Source organism: Propithecus coquereli, unplaced genomic scaffold (assembly GCF_000956105.1).
Source record: "Propithecus coquereli isolate 6110/MARCELLA unplaced genomic scaffold, Pcoq_1.0 Scaffold163, whole genome shotgun sequence".
NCBI classification, from domain to species: domain Eukaryota; kingdom Metazoa; phylum Chordata; class Mammalia; order Primates; family Indriidae; genus Propithecus; species Propithecus coquereli.
Genome location: NW_012140858.1, coordinates 2,670,459 through 2,694,874, shown reverse-complemented (window position 1 = coordinate 2,694,874; position 24,416 = coordinate 2,670,459). Strand labels below are relative to the sequence as shown.

At 47.8% G+C, this 24,416-nt stretch overlaps 2 protein-coding genes across 2 annotated transcripts in view; one reads left to right on the top strand and one right to left on the bottom strand.

Annotated features, from left to right (window-relative positions):
* Positions 1 to 5,794: 5,794 nt before the first annotated feature.
* Positions 5,795 to 14,456, top strand: SLC46A2 (solute carrier family 46, member 2). The gene is made up of 4 exons (XM_012641153.1): positions 5,795 to 7,131; positions 8,567 to 8,650; positions 9,041 to 9,197; positions 13,547 to 14,456. The coding sequence occupies exons 1-4, from the start codon at positions 6,003 to 6,005 to the stop codon at positions 13,602 to 13,604; spliced, it is 1,428 nt and encodes a 475-aa protein (XP_012496607.1). The 5' UTR covers positions 5,795 to 6,002; the 3' UTR covers positions 13,605 to 14,456.
* Positions 14,457 to 19,400: 4,944 nt separating this feature from the next.
* SNX30 (sorting nexin family member 30) overlaps positions 19,401 to 24,416 on the bottom strand; it is a 110,838-nt gene continuing 105,822 nt past the window's right edge. The window contains exon 12 of the mRNA XM_012641202.1: positions 19,401 to 23,874. Coding sequence (XP_012496656.1) covers positions 23,815 to 23,874 — 60 coding nt within the window. The 3' untranslated portion in view covers positions 19,401 to 23,814. The remainder of the gene's footprint in view (positions 23,875 to 24,416) is intronic.

Here is a 24,416-nt window from a genome sequence, read left to right as displayed (position 1 = left end):
AGAAAACCGAAGTCTCCTCTATTCCACCCCTGATTTGCATTCGAGTTATTTCCTTTGCAGGCAGGAGAAACCACATGAAATGGACAGGCCAGTAAGTAGAGCAAAATAAACAAATCCATGCGCAAATACTATCCCCTACTCAAAAGAACATTGACAATTTTTTTGGGTTATAATAGCCACAATTTACTGATCATGCGAATGTAGCACAAGCTATAGATTAAATCAATTTTTATGTAGTAGTTACCTGAGACCTGAAAATTATTTCAAAGTTTCCTCCAGAATAAAAAGATTGAGAAATACCGTTAAGAGTGAAGGAGAAGGCAAGGCTAGGAGAGTTTGAATGTTTGAAGGCAATGGTGAAGTTCTGAACTGGTACATTTGGAGAATGAAGGAGTGAAAGTTAGCTGGAAAAACATAGAACTGTTGGATAGTTTTCAGGGCTCATTTGAGACTAGAGCTTGTAAATATATAGCAATATCAATCTTTCCTATGATAAGACTTCCCCCAATAGTCCTCAGCTAGAGATAAGACAGCAAAGGAAAAGAAGAAAGGAAAAAGCTACTGGTTTAGAAAATCATATATTAACATAGGGGTCACTGGGTCCTAACGAAATCAAAGAATCACTGAAGTGGAAGTAGACAAACAAACATCACAGAAGGAGAGGAGGCTGTAGTCAGAGAGTGGGATGTTTGAATTAATGACTTTGGACACCTCCAGCTGCAGTTGATAGTCAGATTCAGGATCCAAGGGAGTTGGTAAGTGAAGAAGCATGGAGACCACTAGAGATGAGAGGCCATGGGTTTGATTCCATCAAATCTCTTGCATTTATTTGCAATTGATAGAAAACCCAAATCAGATTGGCATTACAAAAAGGGAACACAGTAGCTTTTGTTATTAAAAAGTCAAGGGATGACTTATTTTCAGGCACAGCTGAATCCATGAGCTTATATGGTGTCATGAGGATCTGGACTCTCTCCGTTTTTTGGTCCTTTCTATTGGCTCTAATTTCAGGCAAGCTCTTCTCTAACGGTAGCAAACAGCTGCCAGCAACTCCAGACTCTCATCTTCATCCATCCAAGACGAGTAGAAAAGAAAAAGTGTTTCTTCCCCAACTATTTAAGCCAAAGTCCTAGGCCTTGTTCTCATTGGTCTAAACCTGGGTCACATTTCCATCTCTGAACCAATCAATTACTGCAATCACAGGCACAGAGTCTCAGATCCATGCGTGATATATTTACTTAGGGGTATAGTCAAACTATCTGGAAAACACGAACTGAGAGAATTAGAGGATGGTTCATCAGAGAAAAAATGGGGTGTTGTTACTAGAAGAAAAGTTGATGTGTACTGCACAGCAAAAACAACTTTTTTTCTCTTACAGCGTTGAGCAGGTTGTTCATGAGGTCATTCAGATTGATAGCAGAGCATGGGATGAAAAGAATCCCATAAAGCCAGTCTTTGATGAAAGAGAAGGTATGGCCTGGAATCAGTGACTTCATGTGTAAAACAGAACTCGTAGTGTTAGTACTAGGGCCTTTTGATAACTCTTCAGACTGAAAGATTCTTAAGGGCAAAGGATTTTTGCATCCCTGGTACCTGCTAGTGAGCCTGATACTCAATAAGTGCTTGTGAATGGATGGATGGATGGATAGATAGATGGATGGATGGGTGGAAGGATGAGTGGAAGGATGGGTGGATGGAGGGGTGGGTGGATGAGTGGATGGATGGATGGTGGATGGATGGGTGGGTGGATGGATGGGTGGGTGGATGAATGGGTGGGTGGATGAATGGGTGGGTGGATGGATGAATGGATGGATGGATGGGTAGATGGATGGATGGATGATGAATGAGTGAATGGACAAATGGACCACTGGATTTGAAAATAGGCTCACAGTATTTGGTAGAAAATGTTCAACAACAAATTCCTTCTTAAAATATACCACTCCTAGTCAATGACCTCAGAAGTGGAGCATTGGAAAAACAACATAGACTCTGAAGTCACACAGGCCTAGGTACCTGGCTCTGTGTGACCTTATGCAAGTCATCTCGCTACCCTAAGTCTCCACTTCCTCATCTGTAATATTGGGCAATGTCAGCGTGCCACCTCTGAGGGAAAATGCCAATGGAACAGTTTCCCCTGGGTAGCATTCATTATTTTGATGAATCTACTATGGATAGGGCCTGGCGCTCAGTCTGATAATAAAAAACCTCATTTCATCAGCACGTGGGGAAGCCATTTTCCAGATAGAGACCCACATTAACCAAAGGAGAAAGGCAGACAGATAAAGCAGAATGCTAACTTACTCATTTGCTGGGAGAAACCATTTGGCATATCCAAGTAACTAGCACATTTTCTCCCTGTCTGCAGCTATACTTGGGAAGTAAAACCGTAACTAGAAGATTGCTTGTGATCAGGCAAGGGGACTCGGGCTACATCTTCCATGTAGTAACGCACCAGCCATTGGAAAACCCTTGAAAGAAAGTGCTGGAGTGGTCCCTGACAAGATGGTCTCTGTCTTCTTGGATAAGTTTGTACGTTTTTCTTTGTTCTATTATATCCTTATGGTTCCGGGGGGTGGGGGCATCTTATCTTCCTTGCTCCCAATATCTTGGGGAAAGGCTTACCTCAGTCCCTAAAATACTAACAATAAAGAGAACAACACCTTCCCTACCAGTGTAATTTACACATCATCTGTGAGGGGTCTCTCTGCCCCTCAAGATCTGGGTCAGATGGCTTCACTCTCCAATCTCACAGCCAGTGAAAGTCCACAGCCTGAGACTTCAGCAACGCCTTTGGAGATTTGTGTTCTCATAGCCTCCTCTTCCTTCCACTTCCTCATGATCTGTGGTCAGCATTATGTCAATCCAGAGAGGAAGCTCCCAGCTTCTTCACCAGTTTCCACCAAAATAAAAAACAAAGAATGTGACTCACACAAAATAGTCATGAGTAGACTTTTCCAAAGAGCTGAGGAGGTAAGGGGAGGTCCCAGGCAGGATCACATGCACATGATACAGTGAGCTGCTTAAAGCCACACTAGGCATTCCTATTCTTCCAAGGTCCCTTCTGATCGCCCTGACACCAGGGGTTCTTGTCCTGGCCCTTCCCACCCACAGCCCCTAGTTTCATTCCTCGCCACACATCTGTTTTTCTTCTCTTCCCTTCTCCCTCTTCTGTTCTCTCTCCCCCTTCCCTCTCTGGAACTTCAGATTTCTTCTTGCTGACTCACGCACGAAGGTTCCACGCCTCTCTGGAACCTCCTCCACAGCTGAAACCCAGACCTGAGGATTTCGCCTTCTCACACTGATCAAAGGTGTCTTCCAAACAAAAACTCTTTCTTTCTAAGATAAATTCTGGGGCCACCTGTTCAGAAAATGAAAGTATTCCCTTACCTGATTGCAAACTGCCTGGGATTATAGGTACAACAAATAAACCATCCACTCCTCTTGTTCCTTCCATGTAGGCAATACACTGTTGATCAACAATAATCACACGATGACTGCACTGTTTCTGCTCCACTCCACATTCCTATGTGGGTTGAGAGGACACCCGCAGATAGAATTCTCTGTTGCCTATATTTTCCCTACAGCTGCAGGCCTTCAAAGACTAGTGCCAAATACTGGTTCCCAGATTTACTAGCCTTGTGCTCTTGTACACATTGCTTAGCCCTTCTGGTCTCAGTTTCCCAGTTTGTAAAATGGGGTGCTAGATCAGCTCATAGACTTCTTGGGAAGATTAAATTAATTTATGTAAAGTGCTTAATACACCTAAGGGTGCAGTAGATGTCAGCTGCTACTTGTTTTTCTTTTTCATTCCTTTCTCCTGGAATAGCATGACTTTATCAATGGAAAGACAAGAGAGTTTAACCTTTGCACTTTAATGAAGCCAGCCTTGAGCTAGAGACTAGATTACATACTACATCTGGAAGTGGCAGGGTCTCACAGCTCAACTTGCTGGTAGCCTGGGCCACAGAGGATAGCCAGGCACTAACTCAGTTGGGGCCCTGCACTCAAAGATGGAGCGGGGAGTGGGGACATGATGAGAATATAATCTAACCCAGAGTAGCCTAAACTGGGAGAGACACTGATTGCCCTGAGTCCAGGTCATTTCTAGGCCAGAGGACTCAGGTCTCAAGCCTGGAGGGTCCCCGGGCTGGCTGGCATCCTGAGGACCCAGCTCCCACTAGATCCATCCTAGATCTGATGCGAATCTCTCAGAAGCCCTTCACATTTCCCTGGCTTCACAAGAGGCTGGGAAGAACCGAAATACCACAGACCCTCCTAGAGAAGACAGAGGATGCTGCCCCATACTCTCTGTAGCCCCAAAAATAGACAGACTCCTTGATCAAATGGCCAAAATGGTCCATCCGGTTCAGGTTGTTCTCATGGTCATACCTGATGGCTGAATGCCACCTGCCCCATTACCCACCCATGCCCTGGAGTCTCCACCCCTCAGAGGAACAGGCTGGTTGGACTGCTGGCTGCAGCCTCAGGAAAAATAAGGTTAGGAATGGAGTGGGAGAGCCAGGCTTGGGTTGGGTGAAACCAGTATCTCCCAAGGTGGGCCAAGGTGAGGGGGAGGCAGAGGGAAATAAGCCACTGGGCCAGATCCACGGGATGCATCTTGAAGGGGAGTCCAGGTGTGTCTCTCTTCGCAGAAGGCAGAGTTCTCTGGGCCTGGACACCAGGGGGCTGGGCAGTGCAGGGAGGGGAAGAGAAGGAGATTACAGCCCACCTAGAAACTACCTAAATGACACATAGCTACACAAAATCATCTGGAATCTGGTCCCTACTCCCTACACAAGTACATTATCCATGTGGCTTTTTAAACTCTTCCTGCAGACTGAGTCTCCCTTTTGTGTCTTTGGGCTGTTGCTCATCCACACTGCCACAGCCGCGTCAGATCGAGGGTGGAGGGACAGGGAGAGAGGCTGTGTGCTTTGAGCCTCCATCCCTGGGGTGACCCTGAAGAAGGATCTTGCTCCTTGGTACCTTTTGGCCTCTGCTCCACCCCTGACCCTGGCCCTCTTTGCAGAAGTGTGTAGGTAAAGGAGGAAGCAAGGCTGTCTGGGAAGTGGAAGTCTCAGCCCAGCCAGGCCAGTGAGCCCACAAGAGGGAAGAAGCGTGGCCACTAAGAAGCAGAAAGGGTCCTAGGGAGTTTCCTTAGGAGAAGATGACCCTGGTGACTCTGTCCTTTCCAGTGGGCTCAACCCCCTGCCAGAGAGTCCAGTTTTGTCATCTGGAGGGGCATCTAGGCTGGGAGGACCTCCCCCTCTCTCCCTTGGCCCTGGGGTTTGAGGTAGGAGCCTTGTAGACTGGGACCCGCGCCCACCAAGGCAGGACTCTTCTCTCAGACGTCCCTACCTTGGGGAGGCAGGACACTGCTCCTGAGTTTTTACTTCCATATTGCATTAAACCCTCATGAATAAAGCCTCACGCCCCAGGATTTATCCCAGGCAGAATCCTAGGCATCCCACCTCTCTTCCAAAGGTGCCTTCGTGGGACTAGAGAATTTGGAAACGCTTCCTGGGCCGGTCAGCTCCTGCCCTGGGGGGAGGTCCCCAGCGATCCGCGGGAGGTCCGGGCACGCCTGGCTGTGGGGAAATTCGGCCCGGTTAGGCGGACGCGCTCGCAGGAGCAGCGTGACGGGCGGCGCGGGGTGGGGGCGCCAGGAGCTGAGACTCGCCGTGCGCTGCCCCGCGCCCGGCTTCCCTGGGCCGTCGCCAGCCCTGCGCGGCCGGCGGGGGCGAGTGCGGGGGCGGAGCGCGACCTTTTCTGGCCCGAGGAGGAGTGGCTGTGGCTGGGGAGGTCACCCGGTTGCCGGACTGGCTGCTGTCACACGCGCTCCGCGCGCTGGCTCCGCTCGGCGCTCTCCTGCGCGCACCCGGGCGCACGGCTCACACTCGCGCTCTCGGACTCGGCCCTGACCCTCCGTAGCAGCCGAATTTGGGAGCATCTCCCTGTCGCTGCAGCCAGCAAGCCCCTCTAGCCCCTGTCAGAGAGGTCACATGGGCCCCGGGGTCACCTGCCCGTGGAGCGGCCGCCTGCCTCGCCTCCGGGTGAGGACCTGGATCGAGCCCGTGGTGGCCTCGACCCAGGTGGCCTCCTCCCTCTACGACGCAGGGCTGCTCCTCGTGGTGAAGGCGTCCTTTGGAGGCGGAGGCTCCTCCAACCACAGCGCCAGCCCGTCGCCGCGGGGAGCTCTAGAAGACCAACAGCAGAGGGCCATCTCCAATTTCTACATCGTCTACAACCTCGTGGTGGGCCTGACGCCCCTGCTGTCCGCCTACGGGCTGGGCTGGCTCAGCGACCGCTACCACCGCAAGATTTCCATCTGCGTGTCGCTGCTGGGCTTCCTGCTCTCCCGCCTCGGGCTGCTGCTCAAGGTGCTGCTGGACTGGCCGGTGGAGATGCTGTACGGGGCGGCGGCGCTGAACGGGCTGTGCGGCGGCTTCTCGGCCTTCTGGTCCGGGGTCATGGCGCTGGGATCCCTGGGCTCCTCCGAGGGCCGCCGCTCGGTGCGCCTCATCCTCATTGACCTGATCCTGGGCTTGGCGGGGTTCTGCGGGAGCATGGCCTCCGGGCATCTCTTCAAGCAGATGGCTGGGCACTCTGGCCAGGGCCTGATACTGACGGCCTGCAGCGTGAGCTGTGCCACGTTCGCCCTCTTCTACAGCCTGTTGGTGCTGAAGGTCCCTGAGTCGGTGGCCAAGCCCAGGCAGGAGCTCCCCTCCGTGGATACCGTGTCTGGCACCGTTGGCACATATCGCAGCCTAGATCCTGATCAGCTGGACAAGCAGAGTGTAGTGGGGCACCTTCCATCTCCTGGAAAAGCAAAGCCCCCCAAAACCATCATTGCCCTGCTCTTTGTTGGTGCTATCATATATGACCTGGCAGTGGTGGGCACAGTGGACGTGATGCCCCTTTTTGTGCTGAGGGAGCCTCTCAGATGGAACCAAGTGCAGGTGGGCTATGGTATGGCTGCAGGGTACACCATCTTCATCACCAGCTTCCTGGGTGTCCTGGTCTTCTCCCGCTGCTTCCGGGACACCACCATGATCATGATTGGGATGGTCTCCTTTGGGTCAGGAGCCCTCCTCTTGGCTTTTGTGAAAGAGACATACATGTTCTATATTGGTGAGTCTGGCATTCTTGGGGAGGCAGGACGTTGCTGGCCCTCTGTGCCATGGGGCTGGCACCAGGGATGCTGTGGTCTGGGAGTCCCAGCTCAGCGCCAGGAATTGAACCTGCTACTTAGGGGGCACAAGGGAGACAGGATTATGTGCACTTGAGCTTATTATCTGTATTGCTGATTGAAATGTTACCAGAGTAGTGTCCTTGGCCCTAGGAGGTCAAAGAGGTGTGGTCAGTGGTACCTGGAGTCAGTAGCGGAGGCTTCAGTATGGCCTTGAATGGAAGAGATGGGGTTGGGTTTCTTCTCCCCAATTTTAAAGGGATGAAACATTAAATAATCCAATTGAAAAGGTCCCCTAAGTATAACCATTTGGGGCCAAGGAAGGGCTTTTCTAAATGCATAAAAATTCTCCATAAATGCCTTCCACACCAATGTAATAAATTCCCTAAAGGAAGCAGAGTGAAGTTTCCATCTGAGGACACAAGTCAGACAACCACAAGGAGAGAGCTCTAGACCAGTGCTCCAACAGAACTTTCTATGATGATGGCAATGGTGATTTCTGTTCTGTCCAATACAGTAGCTACCAGCCCCACTGGGGGGTGCTCAAGAGCCCAAGTGAATGGGCTCTTTAGCCCAACAGGGCTTGAAATGTGGCTAGTGCAACTAAGGAACAGAATTTTAAATATTAGTTCATTTTAATTAATTTAAATATCCACAGAAATACCAGAAAGAACAACTCTAGACAGCTACCTCAGGCTGACCCCTGGCCCAGGTCATACATCTCAGAAAAACACCTAACAAAATGGCAAACTAACTCCTGGCCAGTTCCCAGTTAAACCGGAGATATGCAAAGGACAGGGTACCCTCCACCTTCCCTTTTCTTCCTGCCACCTCTCTCTCTCTTCCCCCTCACATACACACACACACACACACACACACACACTCACACGGTCACGCATTCACACACTGCATCTGGATAATCCATAGACCTTGAGGGCTATGTGGCTGCTGTGTGAGGGGACACAATTCTGGAGGCAGTCTGCAAAAGCTCCTGGGACTGTCTCCCAGAGGTATTCACGAATGTCGAGGACAGGCACTTCTCTCCTGGGGAAACAGGGAGAGGGGTCTTGGTCACTTTGGTGGCACTAGCTCCACTTCCCTAGAAATCACTTAACTCCGCCAATAAAGATACCCTTCACCAAGTGTCACCGTGTCAACCGTGCCCTGCTGCCCTGCAGATCCGTATGCAGCATACACAGCAGCAGGGCTCAGAGACTCAGAGACTGGTCAAGGGAGGGCACTAGGCTGCCAGCAGGTCAAGCCGTGTGTGGATTATGGGGAGAGGAGGTTCTAAGTGAAGTTTTTGCTTTATTCTAATTTCCTCCTTGGCCAAGGCTGGGCTACAGTGAGGAGTGTTCTTGTGTGATCTCTTCACAGCTCGAGCTGTCATGATGTTCGCTCTCATCCCCATCACAACCATCCGATCGGCCATGTCCAAGCTCATAAAGGGCTCCTCTTATGGTGAGTGACAGAATCTCTCCAGAATCTTCTGCCCAGGGTTTTTTCAGAACTGCTCAGCTGGAGGCACAGACCTGCAGAAGGCACCTGAGAGAGTTCCAGAAGCATCCTTAAATACACTAGGAACACTGGTTTCCATTCAGGGCAGAAACAGGAGGGTAGGAAAGACTCAGAAAGCCAGTCGCTAAAAAGCCAGAGTCAAAGGAAGACACTGTCACCCACTGGTCTCAGGAAGATCCCACTAGATCGAGGCAGGATTCCTAGAGAATTGAGTCATGAAGATTGAGTGGGAATCTTTGGAAGATGGAGGGAAGAGCTCCCCAGAGACTCAGCTAGTGGGGAACAAGGAAGGTACAGCAGCACACTTCTTGGTAACCTCTGTCCCTTCCACAGGAAAGGTATTCGTCATACTGCAGCTGTCCCTGGCTCTGACCGGCGTGGTGACATCTACCATGTACAACAAGATCTATCAGCTCACCATGGACACGTTCGTGGGCACCTGCTTTGCTCTCTCCTCCTTCCTCTCCTTCCTGGCTATCATCCCGATCGGGTAAGAGGGAGCTGTGTGCGCTGGGGCTCTGGTGCTTAGGTCATGGGTGTTGGACCATGTCCAGCCCTCCAGCATAGGATTATTTATTTTCAGCATTTAAATGCAGTGGCTTCTGAGTGGGCTCTCTCACAATGAAAAAGTCCTCCTGTTTCCCCACACTCATAATCTGGCAATTTGGGAATTCCCCAAAATTGCAAGTACGAAACAGAGGGCCCTAACCAGCAGGCTCACTTCCTGGCACTTTTGTAATGACTATTTATACGACCTTCACATACTTCCTTATCAAGAGAGGCTGGGATCAGAAACCCTCATGAACCATTCAGATCTCTTTTGTTTCGCTTCCTTTAGGTGAAAGTCATCCTGCCCCATTTCAGAGTACTATTTCTTCTCTTGCCCTCAAAGGGCTCTGGGCTCAGTGCCACTGAAATCTCCTGGCCACTGGACTGTGTGTTCAGTGGCCACATACGGCTAGACGTTCCCATATAGGACAGCACAGTTTAGACTGTTAGGCCCTTTAACCCCTTCCCCTGAAGTGAGGTTCTCTCATGCTCGTATCAGTGCTGGCAGAAGAGAAGGGAATATATATAAATATATATCCCCATAGAATAAATATATCCACAATAAAGTACAAGGGATTTGACATAGATGTGCATTTTCAAGGGACCTGCTTAGTAGCACATGAGGGCTCTACATATCAGTTATGGTGGTATCACAGGCAGCAGAGCAGAAAATAATGGAAGACAAGTTGGAAGGGACAGTGACAAAGCCCTTTTTGGAACTCTCACATCACATCATAATATAGGCCCTGCCTGCATGGAAGGTTAAGCCTCCTGGGATAGGAGCCATCAATCATTATGGTTCTTTGCTTTATTTCGTAGTTGAGAAAAATAAGGTATGAAGATCAAATAGCTGAGAGAATTTGTACAAGCAACAGGCATGACCAGCTCTGGCTTTAAAAAGTGGAGACTGAGCAAGATCTGTCCTCATACTGCCCAACCCTTAGGCCTTTTCTTGTGCTCCTGTTTTCATGCGAGTCCTGGCTGACTGGATTGGACCGACTTAGCTAGAGCTGGCATGCATGCAGACTTCTCAGGAGCCCCAGCTCTTTGCCAAGATTAGTAGTTTGAAAATTGAAAATGATCCAGTCCTGTCTCATTGACAGTTGGTTAAAGTAGTCTCTTTAACCTAAACAAACAAAAACCAATAAACAAAAGAAAACAAGTGTTACTAGTTAGTGTGTGTCATAAAGACATAGACAAATGCAAGCAATGAGAGAATTCGAGTAAGCAATTGACCAAGTGCGTATGCGGAAAAGGCACTTAAGTGAGTGCTCACTGTTCCCCACTGTTGTAGACCTTTAGCAGTAGAGATACGCATGTGCAAACAAAGCCACATTCTTTGTACAGCGGAATCACTGGGAAACATTTTTAAATTACTGCTATTGGGATCCCCACCTCCAGAGATTCTGACTCAATTGATCTGGGGCGCAGCTTGGGCATAGGAATTTTTAAAAGCTCTCCAGCTGATTCGAATGTACAACCAAGACTGAGAACCTCTGGTATAAAGGGAGTGTTTCTGTTACCTTTTCCTTCCACAAAGTCACTAAATAAATGAGATCCTGAAAAATTCTTACAGCTAGAAGAGGTCAAGGCTGTGCAATCAATCATTAAATGAGAGCAACAGGAAAGATCAGTAGAGCTTTCTAACCACAGAAAGAAAAGCTACATTCCGATGACATGAAAACCCAGGAAGGCATACCAGAGCAGAGGAAGGCTCGGAGGGCTGAGGCTGGACCAGGTCACAGTCTACATCCTCTTCCTGATGCCAGGAGAGGTCCCTGGGCCACAGCTGCCAACAGCCTGTTTGCAATCCAAGGGGCTGTGCCTATGCCCCTTCCTGGTACCATAGTGAGCTGATTTCATGCTACGGTACGTCCATGCAAAATAAGTGCCTCAGGGAAAGATCTCAATCAATGGACGTTTATTAAGCCAAAGTTGAGGACATACCTGGGAAAAACACATACAGACAACTCTTTGGCTGGTTTTCCAAAGGGGCATTTAGGAGCTTCGGTATTTAAGGGGAACCAGGCATACAGGGAAAAGGGGGTGGGGAGAGTGAGGCAAAATTGGTTACATTCTTGTGAAGCCCAGGAAAATCTACATTTTACATAAGATGAGGGGAATGTTAGAAGAGAAAAGGGGAGTGAAGGAAGCAGCAATTATGTGGTTGTCCCTGGGTAGATGGAAGAATGTTTGATCCTGTCTTATCTCTATTCCGTACCTGGAAAGATAAACTTATAATTCATTATTCGTGTGGAATCAAACAGACTTTAGTTTTAGGAGCTAAACGCAGCCTGCAGACCCAAAGTTACAATTTGCCTGTCCTTGCTTATGGGAGGCCAGCGAGAAATTTCCTTATGAGTGATCTGTGGGGCGAGTCCTTCACAGGTGCCTGAGGCCTTTACCTTCCCTTTTGCATAAGCAGTTGCGGGGCAGGCGGTCCTGAGATTTTTATTTTCCTTTACATGGCTGTGCCCCTTCCCGGTACCAAAGTGAGGCAATTTCGTGCTGCTGTGAAAACCTGCCCTCTCCTGTTTGCTCTTCTTTCCCTGCGACAGGAGATGCTGAGGAAATAATTGTGTGGTTCTGCCCATCCACAACCTTCTCGCTTCACCCCCTCACACACATGCATGCAGCTAACGCTCCTGCTTCATAGAGAAAATAGAAGCCATCAGAAGAGAATGACCTCATCTTCTCCAGTCTACAAACCTATGTTCACTGGCACCCATTGTCGTCTTCTTTTTAATTGATCATAATAGCAGACACTTTAATAGCCTTACTATGTGCTAGGCACTACTTTAAACATTTCATATATTTTAACTAACTTAATCTTTCCAAACAATCCTCCAAGGTAATTACTATTATCCCCATTTTGCAGATGAGGAAACAGAGACCGAAGGTATTATGTAACCTAACAAAGGGTGTCCAGCTAGGAAGTAGCGCAGACAGGATTTGAACCCAGGCAGTCTCTCTTAGCCACCACATGCACTGCTTCTCAGAAAAGTTGCCCAGTATCTGGGTGCCGCTTCTCCCATCTCCTTAGGGTGCTCACTCCACTACTTGACTGCTCTCTCCCGAACTCTTCTACCAGCACTGACACCTGACCTGCCACCCTCTCTCCTCCTCTTCGTGGTCAAGTTCTCCAAAGGCCGCCCTGCACAGGCTGTCTCGCGTCCTCACCTCCCACTCACTTGCCAACCCCCCACTCCAGCCTGATTTGCTCCCCCCGACTCTGCCGGCGCTGCTCTGCCAAGGCCACTAATGACTTCTACGTCGCTGCATCAGTTGACGCGCTGCCATCCTCATCTCACATGATCTCTCGGCAGCCCCCAACGCCGTTGATCACTCTTTCCTCAGGAGGTATTTGTCACTTGGCTTTCACAACACCTCCTTCTGCTGCTTTTTCTCCCACCTCTGTGATGGCTTCTCCTCTACAAATCTGCAAATGTAGGTATTCTTTGGGGCTCTGCTCTGGGCTGCCTTCTCACTTTGCAATCTCTCTCTAAGCAATTTACAGTACTTCCACATGTTCCAATTACCACTTCAACGTTCCAAGTTGGGTTCCCGAGACCCTCCTCGACCTGCTCTCATCTCACCAACTGGCCCCACTACCCGCCCAGGCTGGAGACCTGAGTCCCCAGCATCCCCGCTCTTTCTCGTCCCCCCTCCTCCAGCCCATCAGGCCTCATTCCTTGATTCTACTTCCAAAATATGCCTCAAAGTCATCCTTTATTTCTACCGCTGCCGCCCCTAGTCCAAAGCACCTCAGTGGCTGAGTCAGCTTCTGAACCATTCTCTGCACATCCCCTCTTGTTCTTGTTCTCCTCCCGCCTTCTCCCCACCAGGGGGCCAGAGCAATTTCCCTGAAGTATAACTCAGATCATGTCGGCTCCCACTCAAAATCCCACACTTGGCTTTCACTGCTTTTTACTTAATTTTTATCGTATGAGGCAGCCGATTCTGCTTGGGATTAGCGAAGGCTAATCTTGATCTTGAGATCTACCTGGGAGTTCATTATCGGGCAGAAGTGAGATGGAAAGAGGTTCCAGGAAAAGCAAAATGCAGATGCAGAGGGCTCATGGTGTTATGGGAAGCAGGGGCAGGCTCAGTACGTGCAGGACGAGAACGAACTCGCGATGAGAGAAGTTCCCTCGCACCAGCCCTCTCCACTCAGGGCAGCATTCTGGTGCCACGAATGGATATAGCCCCTCAGTCGTTCGGTTACTAAAAAGACCTGACACCCCCCGTGCCAGCTATTCTCTTGTAACTCTCTATTGTAAATTCTTACAGCATCGTGGCCTATAAACAAGTCTCATGGTCGCCATATGGAGACATCACAGAGAAATGAAGGTGCTGGCCCGTGGGAGCCAAGAACACCAGCAATGGCCAGGCCCCCTTGAAGACAAAAGAAGGGACTGGGGAACTGGTGACCAAAGCAACCCGCTGCCCAAGAAGCCAGAGTTGGCTTCAGATGACCCGCTCTGGCTCAGGGGGTCCCTGGTGGGTGGGGAAAAGCACTTTCCTGGTGATGGAAGAACTTTCTCAGCTTTAAGATGCCCCTATGAGGCAGAGATGAAGTTCTGCTGGCAACAGAGCAGGAACTCAAGGGTTAGACGCAGGCTGCGTGCTGCCATTCCAGACTCAAAAAGGGGCTTCAGGCTCCAGCTGCAGAGAGCCAGCCCCGTTCTTCCAGAGACTGTCTTGAGGGCTCCACGGTATGGCCGACTGTCACCTGGGTGCTGTGCTGGAGTCCTGCAGGAGAGCTCGACCCAAGGCATGCATTTCAACACCTAAGGGGAATGTGGAGGGGACATTTTACAAGAACTGCCAACAGTTTTGCACAAACACCACTATCTTTTAAATTAAAATAAAACCTTGAAAGAAGTTAGCTTTCTTTTCTGAGGTCTTTTCTGAGGCCTCCTTAGCTGTGAACACTCAGGAGAGCAATAGAGCCCAGGCCCGTGGCTTCTGGGCAGTGTTACTGTTACTGTTGCTTGTAAGCAGCAAATAGCAAAAGACTTGCTCCAATGGAATATTCAACTGAATACATTCGGCCAACGATACTTCCCAAAGTGGGTGGTGTGGAGGAAGAGGAGATATGTTAAGAGCCACTTTACTTTGAGGTACTTATTTTTATAGCCTATTTTACTTGGATCTATAAAAGCAGACTCACCTCCTAATAAAATCGGCATTCATAGTATAAGCGTATGAATCATTCTTTCCCAGGCCAGACTCCCTCTTTAACTACAGACATGACATTCTTACACTGGGGTAAAACACAAAGCAAGAGAATGCATTTAAATCTCAGGGCACTTGGGCTCAGAAAGTTTGTATCTCTGAGCCCTTGGCGGGGAATGAACAAAACTTTATGGTTCATCTACTAAGGTCCCAGCACCATGCAAGGTGCCGAGATACAGCGAGAACAAGACATGACATGACTATCTCTGGCCCAACAGAGCGTACTGACAGATGGCGCGGAAAGAACAGCAGGTAGCGATGTTTCCTGTGATAAATGCTAATGCAAGGGTACAACCAGGTTTGCCAGAGCAGCAAGGGCTTCCCAGAAGTGACATCTATGATAAGATGGGAGGATAAGTAGGAGTTACCAAGGCCAGCTGTTGGGGGACATTCCAGGCCGAAGGAACAACATGCTGGAAGTCCCAGAGGTGAAAATGTCCGCAGGTTTAGGAATTCAATGCAAAGGAAGCAAAAAGGGAGGGAGGGAGGGACAAGTATGAAGGACAGGATAGAGATGAGACCAGAGCAGTAAGGAGGGACAACATAAAAGATCCCTTTCAAAAGAAGAAAACGTTTCTCTTTATAGTAAATGGGATGCCTGTTGGAAGGTTTTAAGCAGAAACACAGAATGCTTATATTTGCATCTTAGAAAGAGCTCTCTGGTAGCACTGAGAAGAACGGATTGGTGGAAGGAGTGAGCAAGACTTGCAGGAAGGAGACCAGCCAAGAGACCGCTGCAGTACAGCAGGCACAGGATACTGACAGATTGACATTGGGTAAGAAGCCATGAGTGTGGAGAAAAGTAGACGCACGTGGAGAAATATCTAGGAGCTAGAGGTCACAGGAGCTGGTGACGGATGAACTGCAGAAGGTGGGACTGATGGAGGCCAGAGTGATTCAGATTTAGGGCTCAGGCCACTGGGAAGGAGGTAGAGCCCCTCACTGAGACAGGCAATATGAGCAGAGCAGATGGGATGGGAATGATGAGGTCAAGATCATGGTCCACTCTCCAGCCTCCCTCCCTAATTACACTCATTCCTCTGACTCCTTGCCTTCCACCCCAGCCCCAGCCCAGTCCCCCAACCTGAATGAATCGCATCACTCCTGCTCCTGAAGAGCTTGCTCTTTACATTTAGAGAAACTTATTTGTCCACACTGACCCTGCTATAAACCTGTGGTTTTTAACCTGAGGTGGGCTCTCAAAGCCCAAGTATTGGCTCCTTTTCAACCCCACCTGTCACCAGGGCAGCAGTTTCAAACCTCTCAGCTCTCCCCAGGGACACCATTTCTTCTAACAGATGTTCTAACCCAGTGATTCTTGGACTGGCAGCATAATTGTCACCTGGGAACCTGTTAGAAATGAGAATTCGGTGGCAAATCAGTTCCACTCAAATCGAACTCTAGGAGAGGGGCCCGACAATTGGTGCTTCACAAGCCCTCAAGTTTAAGAACCACCACTCTCTCCTATTAGGCCTGACTTTTTCTGAAAGTTCTTGAAACCTTCCCTGGGTCCTCCTCCTCCTCTCCCTGCATCCTTAATTCCTGAGGCTCCTGAAGGCCCTGCCCTTGATTCTCTTCCTAACTAATCTAGTCCACTCCTACGGACTTGATCAAGAACTCCATTTCCAACAGTCTAGTCAACATCTCCACCCGGATTTCCTCAAACCTAAACCCAAATCAAATTCTTCCTCTCCCACCCCACCACCTAAATTTCCGCGTCTTTTTTTTATTTCTCTCCTGATTGATTTCGGTTAATGGCATCATCTCCAGCTCCCAGGCTGGAAATCTCCAAGTCATCTCTGGCCTGTTCCCCTCCCCGTGGAAATCTCTTAAATCCAGCTATTCATTTTCACCTCCCTTTATCACTTCTCGCCAAGCTTTTGCAATCTATTCCTATTTATCCTCCAGGCCTTGATCTGACCACAATCCTCCAGCACCCTATTTCCATCATCTTCTTAAAAAGAAAACAGGAAAAATAAAAGGTATATTCTGTTTTAAAAAAAGAAAAAATTCACGGGCAGGCACAGTGGCTCCCACCTACAATCCTAGCACTCAGGGAGGCTGAGGTGGGAGGATTGCTTGAGTCCAGAGTTTGAGACCAGCATGAGCAAGAGACCCTCTCTCTACAAAAAATATAAAAATTAGCTGTGCATGGTGGTGCACACCTGTAGTCCCTGCTACTGGGGAGGCTGAAGGAGGAGGATCGCTTGAGCCCAGAAGTTTGAGGTTGCAGTGAGCTATGATGACACCACTGCACTCCTGCTGGGACGACAGAGACTCTGTCTCAAAAAAAAAAAAAATTCACAAAGCATACAGGAAGGATTGTTATCCTTCCTATTTAAGTTGATCCTTCCTATTTAAACAACAGGAAGAGTCTTTCCAAAAGGACTCTCATATAGTGAGTGTCCACCCAGACACTTAGCTGCGTTGTATACATTATTGCTAGCCCTCCCGGCAACCCTACAGGAAAGGCTTGTCTTCATTTCAAAGATCACAATACTTAATGTTCAGAGAGAAGTGACTTACCTAAAGCCACACAGCTAGTAAGTGGAAAAGCTGAGATTCGATCCCAAATTTCTCTTATTCTGCCTTGCTGCATTTTGTACAACTGCAGTCTTAGACGAATGATGTCTACTATCAGCAAGCCAAGTTCAGCACCATTTTAAATCCACTGAAGTCCAACGCATTACCCTCATCAGGTAAACTGCACTGAGCACTCTGGTCTCTAATTTGCAATGCTCTAATAAACCACAGACATTTCCTCTTTCCTTACAAATTCTTCAAAAACATCATAGCAGCCCAAAAAACCAAAAATATGACTGGCCCTGACCCGGTTGTTGGGCTTTGCTATGGGATGGGGCAGCAAGAAATCTTTCATGTAATAAACACCTGGGCTGTCCGACTGCCCGCAAACCATGAATGGTTACTACACTAGGTGGTTTCTTCATCTCCCCGAACTGGTGTCAATTTGTAAGATGCAGGAGAGGATAAATTGACGACGGGTCTATAAAGGAGTAAAGAAGAATAAAAATAGTACATATATAATTTTTTTGCCCTGTTTCTCTGTATGTCCTGATACTTGCATGCAAACAGATCGGTATTCAGAGAATAGCAGAAAAGAGAAAAAGAGGCACACGTGTTCTTTTCTGTCCTACTAAAAGGCACAAATGAGAACATGATTTCAAGGTAGAGAAAGCATCTTTTATAGTTTTATTGGTCCGTTACTTTAAGTTAATTGAGGTAAAGAAACTTTTTTAAATTTACAAGCTAATAGTTTTATCAAGCAATACAAATTCTTTTGTTTACCTTAAATGTAATACTAATCCCATAGTAAACAACAGACTTTTTTATACACCAATATATGAAAAAAAAAGTGGACAAAAAACCTCGTGCCAGCATCAAAAATTCAACAAAAACAACTTTCTCCCATTTTACAATCTCTAGATTTCATAACAAAGACAAAAAGGCGATATTCTTTGTAAAGTTTGGTAGCTTCATGAAACAAAGATAAATCACTTATCAACACACATTCCCTCAAGCACTTTTTTTTTCACAGCTTTTATTTTGGCTTAATGGCAGCATGAAGAGAACAGTTACACAGAGGACTATCAATATCTCAGAAGGTGGCTGTTTTTTTCTTTTAAAATTTTAAACGTAAAGAATGATTTCTAAAAATAAGAAATACAGTCCGTAATTTGGACATACTTCTAAGCAAAAGGTTTTTAAAATCTTTTCTTTAACAGTTAAAATACAAGTTAGAAAGTGTGCTGGCAGTTTATTTCATGGGAATATATAGATGTCTGTCGTCTCTCAATGCATTCCCAACTCAGAGGCAAAAGCAACAGGCACACAGAAGCGCAGTGGACAGGAGATCGACTAGATAGGACCGAAACCTCAGGGGTGTCCAGATGAACAGTGCTGACTATTAAGAGATGCTGGTTTGTTATTCCATGAAGGCCCAGATGACAGAGCCATGGCTTTGCCACGCTGATTTCACATTTTTGTTTGCAATCTACTTTCCTTTCTCCTCATTTCCACATGGAGGAAAAAAGCCCTTTCCCCTGCCAGTATCATTTCTGACTGAAAGGTTGGTCTAAGACTGTGAACAAGCCTGTCCAACAGGGGTGTGACAGGTGTTATCTGCTGTGACCCAACCCACAGAGAGTCCAGGCTCACCTGGAGAGGGAGCAGTGCTTCTGGGAGAGGTTCGTATGCAATACTTTTCATCACTGGTTTTAATCGTAAAAGCTCTGCTACAATGGACTAAATTATGTGAGTCAACGTAATAGGGTTTCTGTGTTTTTGGCATTTCAACCTGTGGAGGATTTCTACCTGAAACATGCTGCTCTGAGGCCCCCACGGTATCTTAAAAAGCTGTTCTGCAGGATCAGGGTCAACCTGTAATATTGTCATAATCCACAGAGTTCTTTGTATCTATGATTTGTCAATGCTGAGACTGTACTCTCTAAAATCAAAAGTATGCCAAAAGGCACTAAATTAATCTTTCACACTTCAAAAAAAAATTTTGTGGTCCCTGTGTTTCCTTACATTATCAAAAATATCATTTGGCAATAGCAATACTTAGTTTTCTCCTCCCAAAAGGCAACCCTAATTACGACCCTCACTTTCTTGCTTAAGAGGACTGAGGACTATGTTATCTATTATTTAAGATATCTATTGTTTAAGCTGAACAACTGATTACATCTCTAAAATTCTTTCTACCCAGAATTTTAAAAACAGGAGTTAAAGAATAAGGCATATTAGAAAGTGTTGACAAATTCTCAAAAAGTAGGGTTGGACTTTTAACAGTCTGTGGCATTATTTAAATTCTGGATTTGTTGATTTTCAGGTGCTAAACACACAGAATGTTTATATACGAGACAAATTTCTTATTGGTTTGTGAAGGCTATTTTTTCAAAGCACTTATTTACAGACTGACTACAGTAGCAAAAACTACCTAGATAACATATTTTTCTGCCACATAAAAAGGTTTAGACAGTCACACCCAGGATGCATTTCAAACACAAACGATTAAGAAAGAACGATCTCCCTGTAACAAGGCCACCCAACCATTTCTAGCGCAGACAGCCCCTGCACACACTCCGACATGTGTAACTACGGGGAGACCAGACATCCTTAAAACAAAACCTGACGACCTATAGGGTGGGTTGGTGGAAAACTGGGTTCCGGGTTTATTTGCTCAATTAAAAAACCACAAGGAAGAGGAGAACAACTCCAACGTACCTAACTCAATCTGTAGGGCTGGCCCAGGAGAGAACATTTGCCTCACATTTACTGAAAAATGCCACCCATCTGCTATCTGAACAGAGGAAAATACAAGCAATGAGAGGGCGTGTCCAATCTGTTGCCATCTTGAGGACTTCTGAAAGTGAGACAGCAAATCCCAATTCCCGTCATCATTTTGTAAATGAGGGTGGCCAAAGCAGTGTTACCCCAGCCATATAATTAGATGACCCAGTTTCCACAGGCCCTTAAAGTAGGCATCTGGGAAGGCGGGGTGCACACGGTGCGCCCTGCCCTGACCACAGGCAGTCTAACTTCTGAGGGGAACCGCCCTGCATGGCAGCCAGCAACACCACCTAGCCAGAGCAGAGCCCAGCGCGAGCCCATCCCGAGACCCACGCCAAAGAGGCAAGCACAGCCCTCGGAGGCCGCCCTTGACCTCTCTCCCCATCCTCACTCACTGGCCCGGAATGGAGCACAGAGAATGACTGCCTCGCAGTCCAATGAGTGGTGTCAAAACAGAGCCAGTGCCTGTGATTTCAAAGCCATCAGTGGCAGGACCAAGTCACACAAACTCAGGATGTTCCTTGGGCTACGTCCCGAGAGAGAAACTCTACTTGCTGATTGCCATGGGGTCATCATGCCATCCTCTAAAGCAGAACTTCCTATCTTTTGATCACAAAAGGCAGCCTCACGAGAAGTGAGCAGCAGGTATGCATTTAATTTCACCACGTGGAGGTGACTGAGAAAACACATTCGATTTAATAACATCTAGGACATACTCCAGGTAGGGCTGAAATTTGGCATGAAAGCAGACTCAGTCTACATTCACCACAATACCTGGAGTCTCTCGGGTTTGTTATTTCGGCTAAAGAAAGGTGTCTGGTGAGTTGAATGAACAGCACAGTAAAATACCGAGCCAATCACCTCCATAATCACACTTTAAGTTCACCGGGAATCCTTATAAAGCCTCATTAAAGGATAAGACCCAACACCAAACCTGGCTGGGTAGTAGGTTCCCTCCTCATTTAAGCAGCAGCAGTTCCTTGCTTTGAGTAGAATAGCCTAGAATCTTCTTGTGGATCTACCATATTCATACGGAAGAGCAGTGTCCGTACTTGCTACAAATCAAAACTGCTCTCTGAAACATCACTTCCATCTCTAAAACCTGCTCAGTTTCTAGGGATCCTCTCTCCTGCCTCAGCCTGGATTGTTAACCTGGGTGAAGGAAGCTTTTGTTTCCCAGGCCCTGGGCAGTTGCTGGGGGGACCTGCCATTCCACTGCCATGTGCTCACGCCTCAAAGCCGTCTGTCCCTCTGCCTGAGGTGAAGTGCACCTTCAAGCAGAAACCTCATGAAAAATGAATGTAAGAGAGGAGACAGTGATCTCAGGGCCAGAATTTTGCGAAGCCAAGAAGGATTGGGTGATAAAACCTCTATGGGGCAGTCTTTGGCACCAAAGTCTCCGAGTGACACTTCTCCTAGGGAGTCTCCTCTGTGCTTGATCCAGACGAAGAGGCCAATGCCCGGGGGAGTCACAGGAGTAGGAAAGGACTACTTATTGTCCCCTTCTTTCTGGGCCAGCTTCCTCAGCCCCTCAGATGCCAGCCTGAAAGCAGGGACAAGAGGCCCTTCTCTGCAAGGACCATTTCTCCAAGGAAGTCTGTCATGTACACTGGTTTCCTGGCTCTGCTGTCAACAGCGTGCCTGAAGGAGAGAAAGTTTGCCTTGTTCCGGCTCTTTCTGGTGTCTTAAAGCACAAGGCATCACATGGGGACCGAACAAATAGAGCAGGATGAAATCCCAAGGTGCCCGAATCCCTTTAAAGCCAGTCTTCTGCCTCCCATGAGGACAGGAAATGAATGTACAAACATACGCCCCTCTCTCCCCATCTCCCAGCGAGGAACCTGGTAATTTTTTTTGAAATGCTGCCTTCTTTCCCAATGAACCATTACTTAGGAAAGTGTCTGGGCTTTGGCAACTGGCAGGTAGTCAGAGGCTGGTTTTCCTATAATTCCTTCCACAGTTCTTCCCAAGCATTCATTACAGTGCACATTTTTACAGCACACACTCCACAAGCCAAAGCTTCACATGTTCCCAAAGATGAGCATTCGCTGCTGGGTGGGTCTGGTGTCCTCTGCCAAATAGCAACAGGGGGCTGTCAGCTCACTATTCGATACACACCCTGACTCTCCCAGCACAGCGTCAGGTCAGACCCAGCGTCCATACCCACACCGACACGATGGTTTAGAGGTAGAATGAAATGCTGAATCGCCACTTGGGGGTAGACAGGTTGTTCTTACCCTTCTGCTCCAATGAATCATTTCTAATTGTACCGAACTGAAAATTCACATCGAAGGACTTTGGAATGGCACGAATAGGGTTTGACAGTACAGGCAAGTACCAACTGATGTAAAAATTATCATTTAAACTGCGATGTTGTCAAACTCGATGACACGGAACCAAACTGTTCTCTATGCTGTTCAACCGCTGCACCAACAGCACCACTGCTGTGGCTGATGCAAGGTCGACCCTGCAGTTAGAAGTGGGATGAAGTGACTCCAGCATGCTGCGTGTTGGCCAGTATCTGCAGGTGAACTTGCATGAGAAGCAGCGTCTCAACGCAGCTGTTTCATTAAAAGCTACCGCTTATTAGGCTCAGATTTATAGTTTTACAGGGATGAGCTGCAGATGAAAAAACACAAATACGACATATGCAGCTTCATTTCAGGAGGGGAAAAACAAGGAGTTGGAAGATAGATCCTTTTTGACTGTTTTGTGATTTGAAAAGTAAACCTGGCAGTAGTTTGAAATGAAGACTCTAAACACAGCCAGCAGTCCCCAAGAACGTGGCTACAAATTGAGGAGATTTTAGCTCAACTATTAATAAAAGCAAAGAGTTCACTGTTACACTTGTCATCTTCGAGGCCTGTCCAGGTACTGACGTCTCTTCCTGACCAGGAAATGTTAAGGGTTAAAGCACTTTATGTAGAACATTCACATGGAGTTTACAAATCTCAACTGTGTCATAATAACACAACATTCCAGCCCTCTCACCAAAAGCTTGCCCAAACATTCAGTGGACATGGCAGGAAATATTAAACTAGGTCTTTTTGGTGAGGTAAAGGCAAATTGCACAAAGCAGACGCTGGAGGTGGGGTTTGGTATATGCCCACTGATCTCACCGACAGGTGAGCTACTCTGACTTCAAGACAATAGGTATTCCCTAACAGATCTAATCCCTGCTCTGATGACAATTAACAAGCTAAAGAAAAACACTGAAGACCTTCACAGAGAAAAATGCATCGTTTTGTTTCATTTTACACACAAAGTTTCCCATCTATTGCATTCTAGTGTCAGAAGCAAGTTCAGGGAGCATCCCCTGCAGCTTCCGAAGGCATCGCATAAGGACAAGGACGCTGGCTCGCTCCCTCAAGCATGGATGCGTATTGACACTGATTCAAATGTCCCTACGTGAAACAGAAACAGTAAAACAGGTCTCACTCGTCACAAGCAGGCAGCAGGCCACACTCACAGCTACAGGCCACTGTACATTAAGGACATTCCACGGAGGCGCCCACACCTCCTTCTAGGCTGAGACAAGTCAATGCCCACAGAGGTCAGTTGCAGAGCCGCCGTGTCTCCACGGAAAGCAACCGCTGCCTTCTACTCCTGCCTCCTTTTGAGTCCTTGCAAAGCAGGATCTGGGTTCTCTCCTACAACAGGCAACTCAGCCGTTCCCAAAGAGAACACTGTCGTGAAATGGCAGGATGCCGGCCGCGGGCTCTTCTTGTCCCTCGGTTTCAAATCTCCGTAGTGCTCCATCGAATAGGTTCCTTCACAACCCGGAGGTATGCTCTGCTTTTGCTGAGAGATGATTCCAGCCTCACGGAATCCACCAAGGAATAAATACTAATTGGAAACAACTGTGGGGTGAGGTGGGGGCAGGGAGAAATACAAACGAGAGATGTTTCTGTGGTGGTTTTCCCAGCGCCGCCTCTCTGGCACTGCAGGGACTTCCGGCATGGGGTGCCGTGCCCTGCGTAGGTAGAAGAGTCTCTGTCCCAAGAAGGAACTTACTTGGCCTCTTGTTTCTCCTGCAGCAGAGGAATAACCGACTCCCACGCCATGAGGCACTGAAACGACAACATGTGCACAGAGTATCAGCATCGAGTTTGAGACTTCAGGGTCAACTTCGTAATTCTGCTCTGACCTACCCTTTCATCACCATCCTGCTCAGTCACCTTTGCTAACGACACCCACATGCATCATCCACAACCAGTGTACACAAGGGAGGTGACAGGTGTTTGTTTTGAACGCCTCGCCCCCACCTTTATGAAAGACAGCAGTGTCTCTAAAAGGCTTAAATGCATTCATGTCAGTCCAGAAAGCTCAGATCCAGAGAGTGACAGTGGATTCACTAGAAGACATTCTTTCCTTTGAAAAAGCTGAAAAGAGATCCATGCAGGAAGCCCGTGATGAAGCCCCAGGCCAGGTCCCAGTGGGATGGAGACACTGCTGTAGGTGTGGGTGGTGCCTACATAAGGACGTCCGTCATAACTGGAACAGGCCAGCCACCGACTCGCCAGCCTCAGCTTTGCTTCTTTGGGCCACTCCTGGATCTCCCAAAAGGGAGAATGGGGGAAGGGGACTTGAGTTGTATTATGTCCAAACACTG

What these genes read in the sequence shown, in the direction of transcription:
- SLC46A2 (XM_012641153.1), top strand. Translation starts at nt 6,003, where the DNA reads ATGGGCCCCGGGGTCACCTGCCCGTGGAGCGGCCGCCTGCCTCGCCTC. An exon ending in CATAAAGGGCTCCTCTTATG is followed by an intron (nt 8,651 to 9,040) that starts GTGAGTGACAGA and finishes TCCCTTCCACAG; the next exon opens with GAAAGGTATTCGTCATACTG. An exon ending in CTGGCTATCATCCCGATCGG is followed by an intron (nt 9,198 to 13,546) that starts GTAAGAGGGAGC and finishes AAATTCTTACAG; the next exon opens with CATCGTGGCCTATAAACAAG.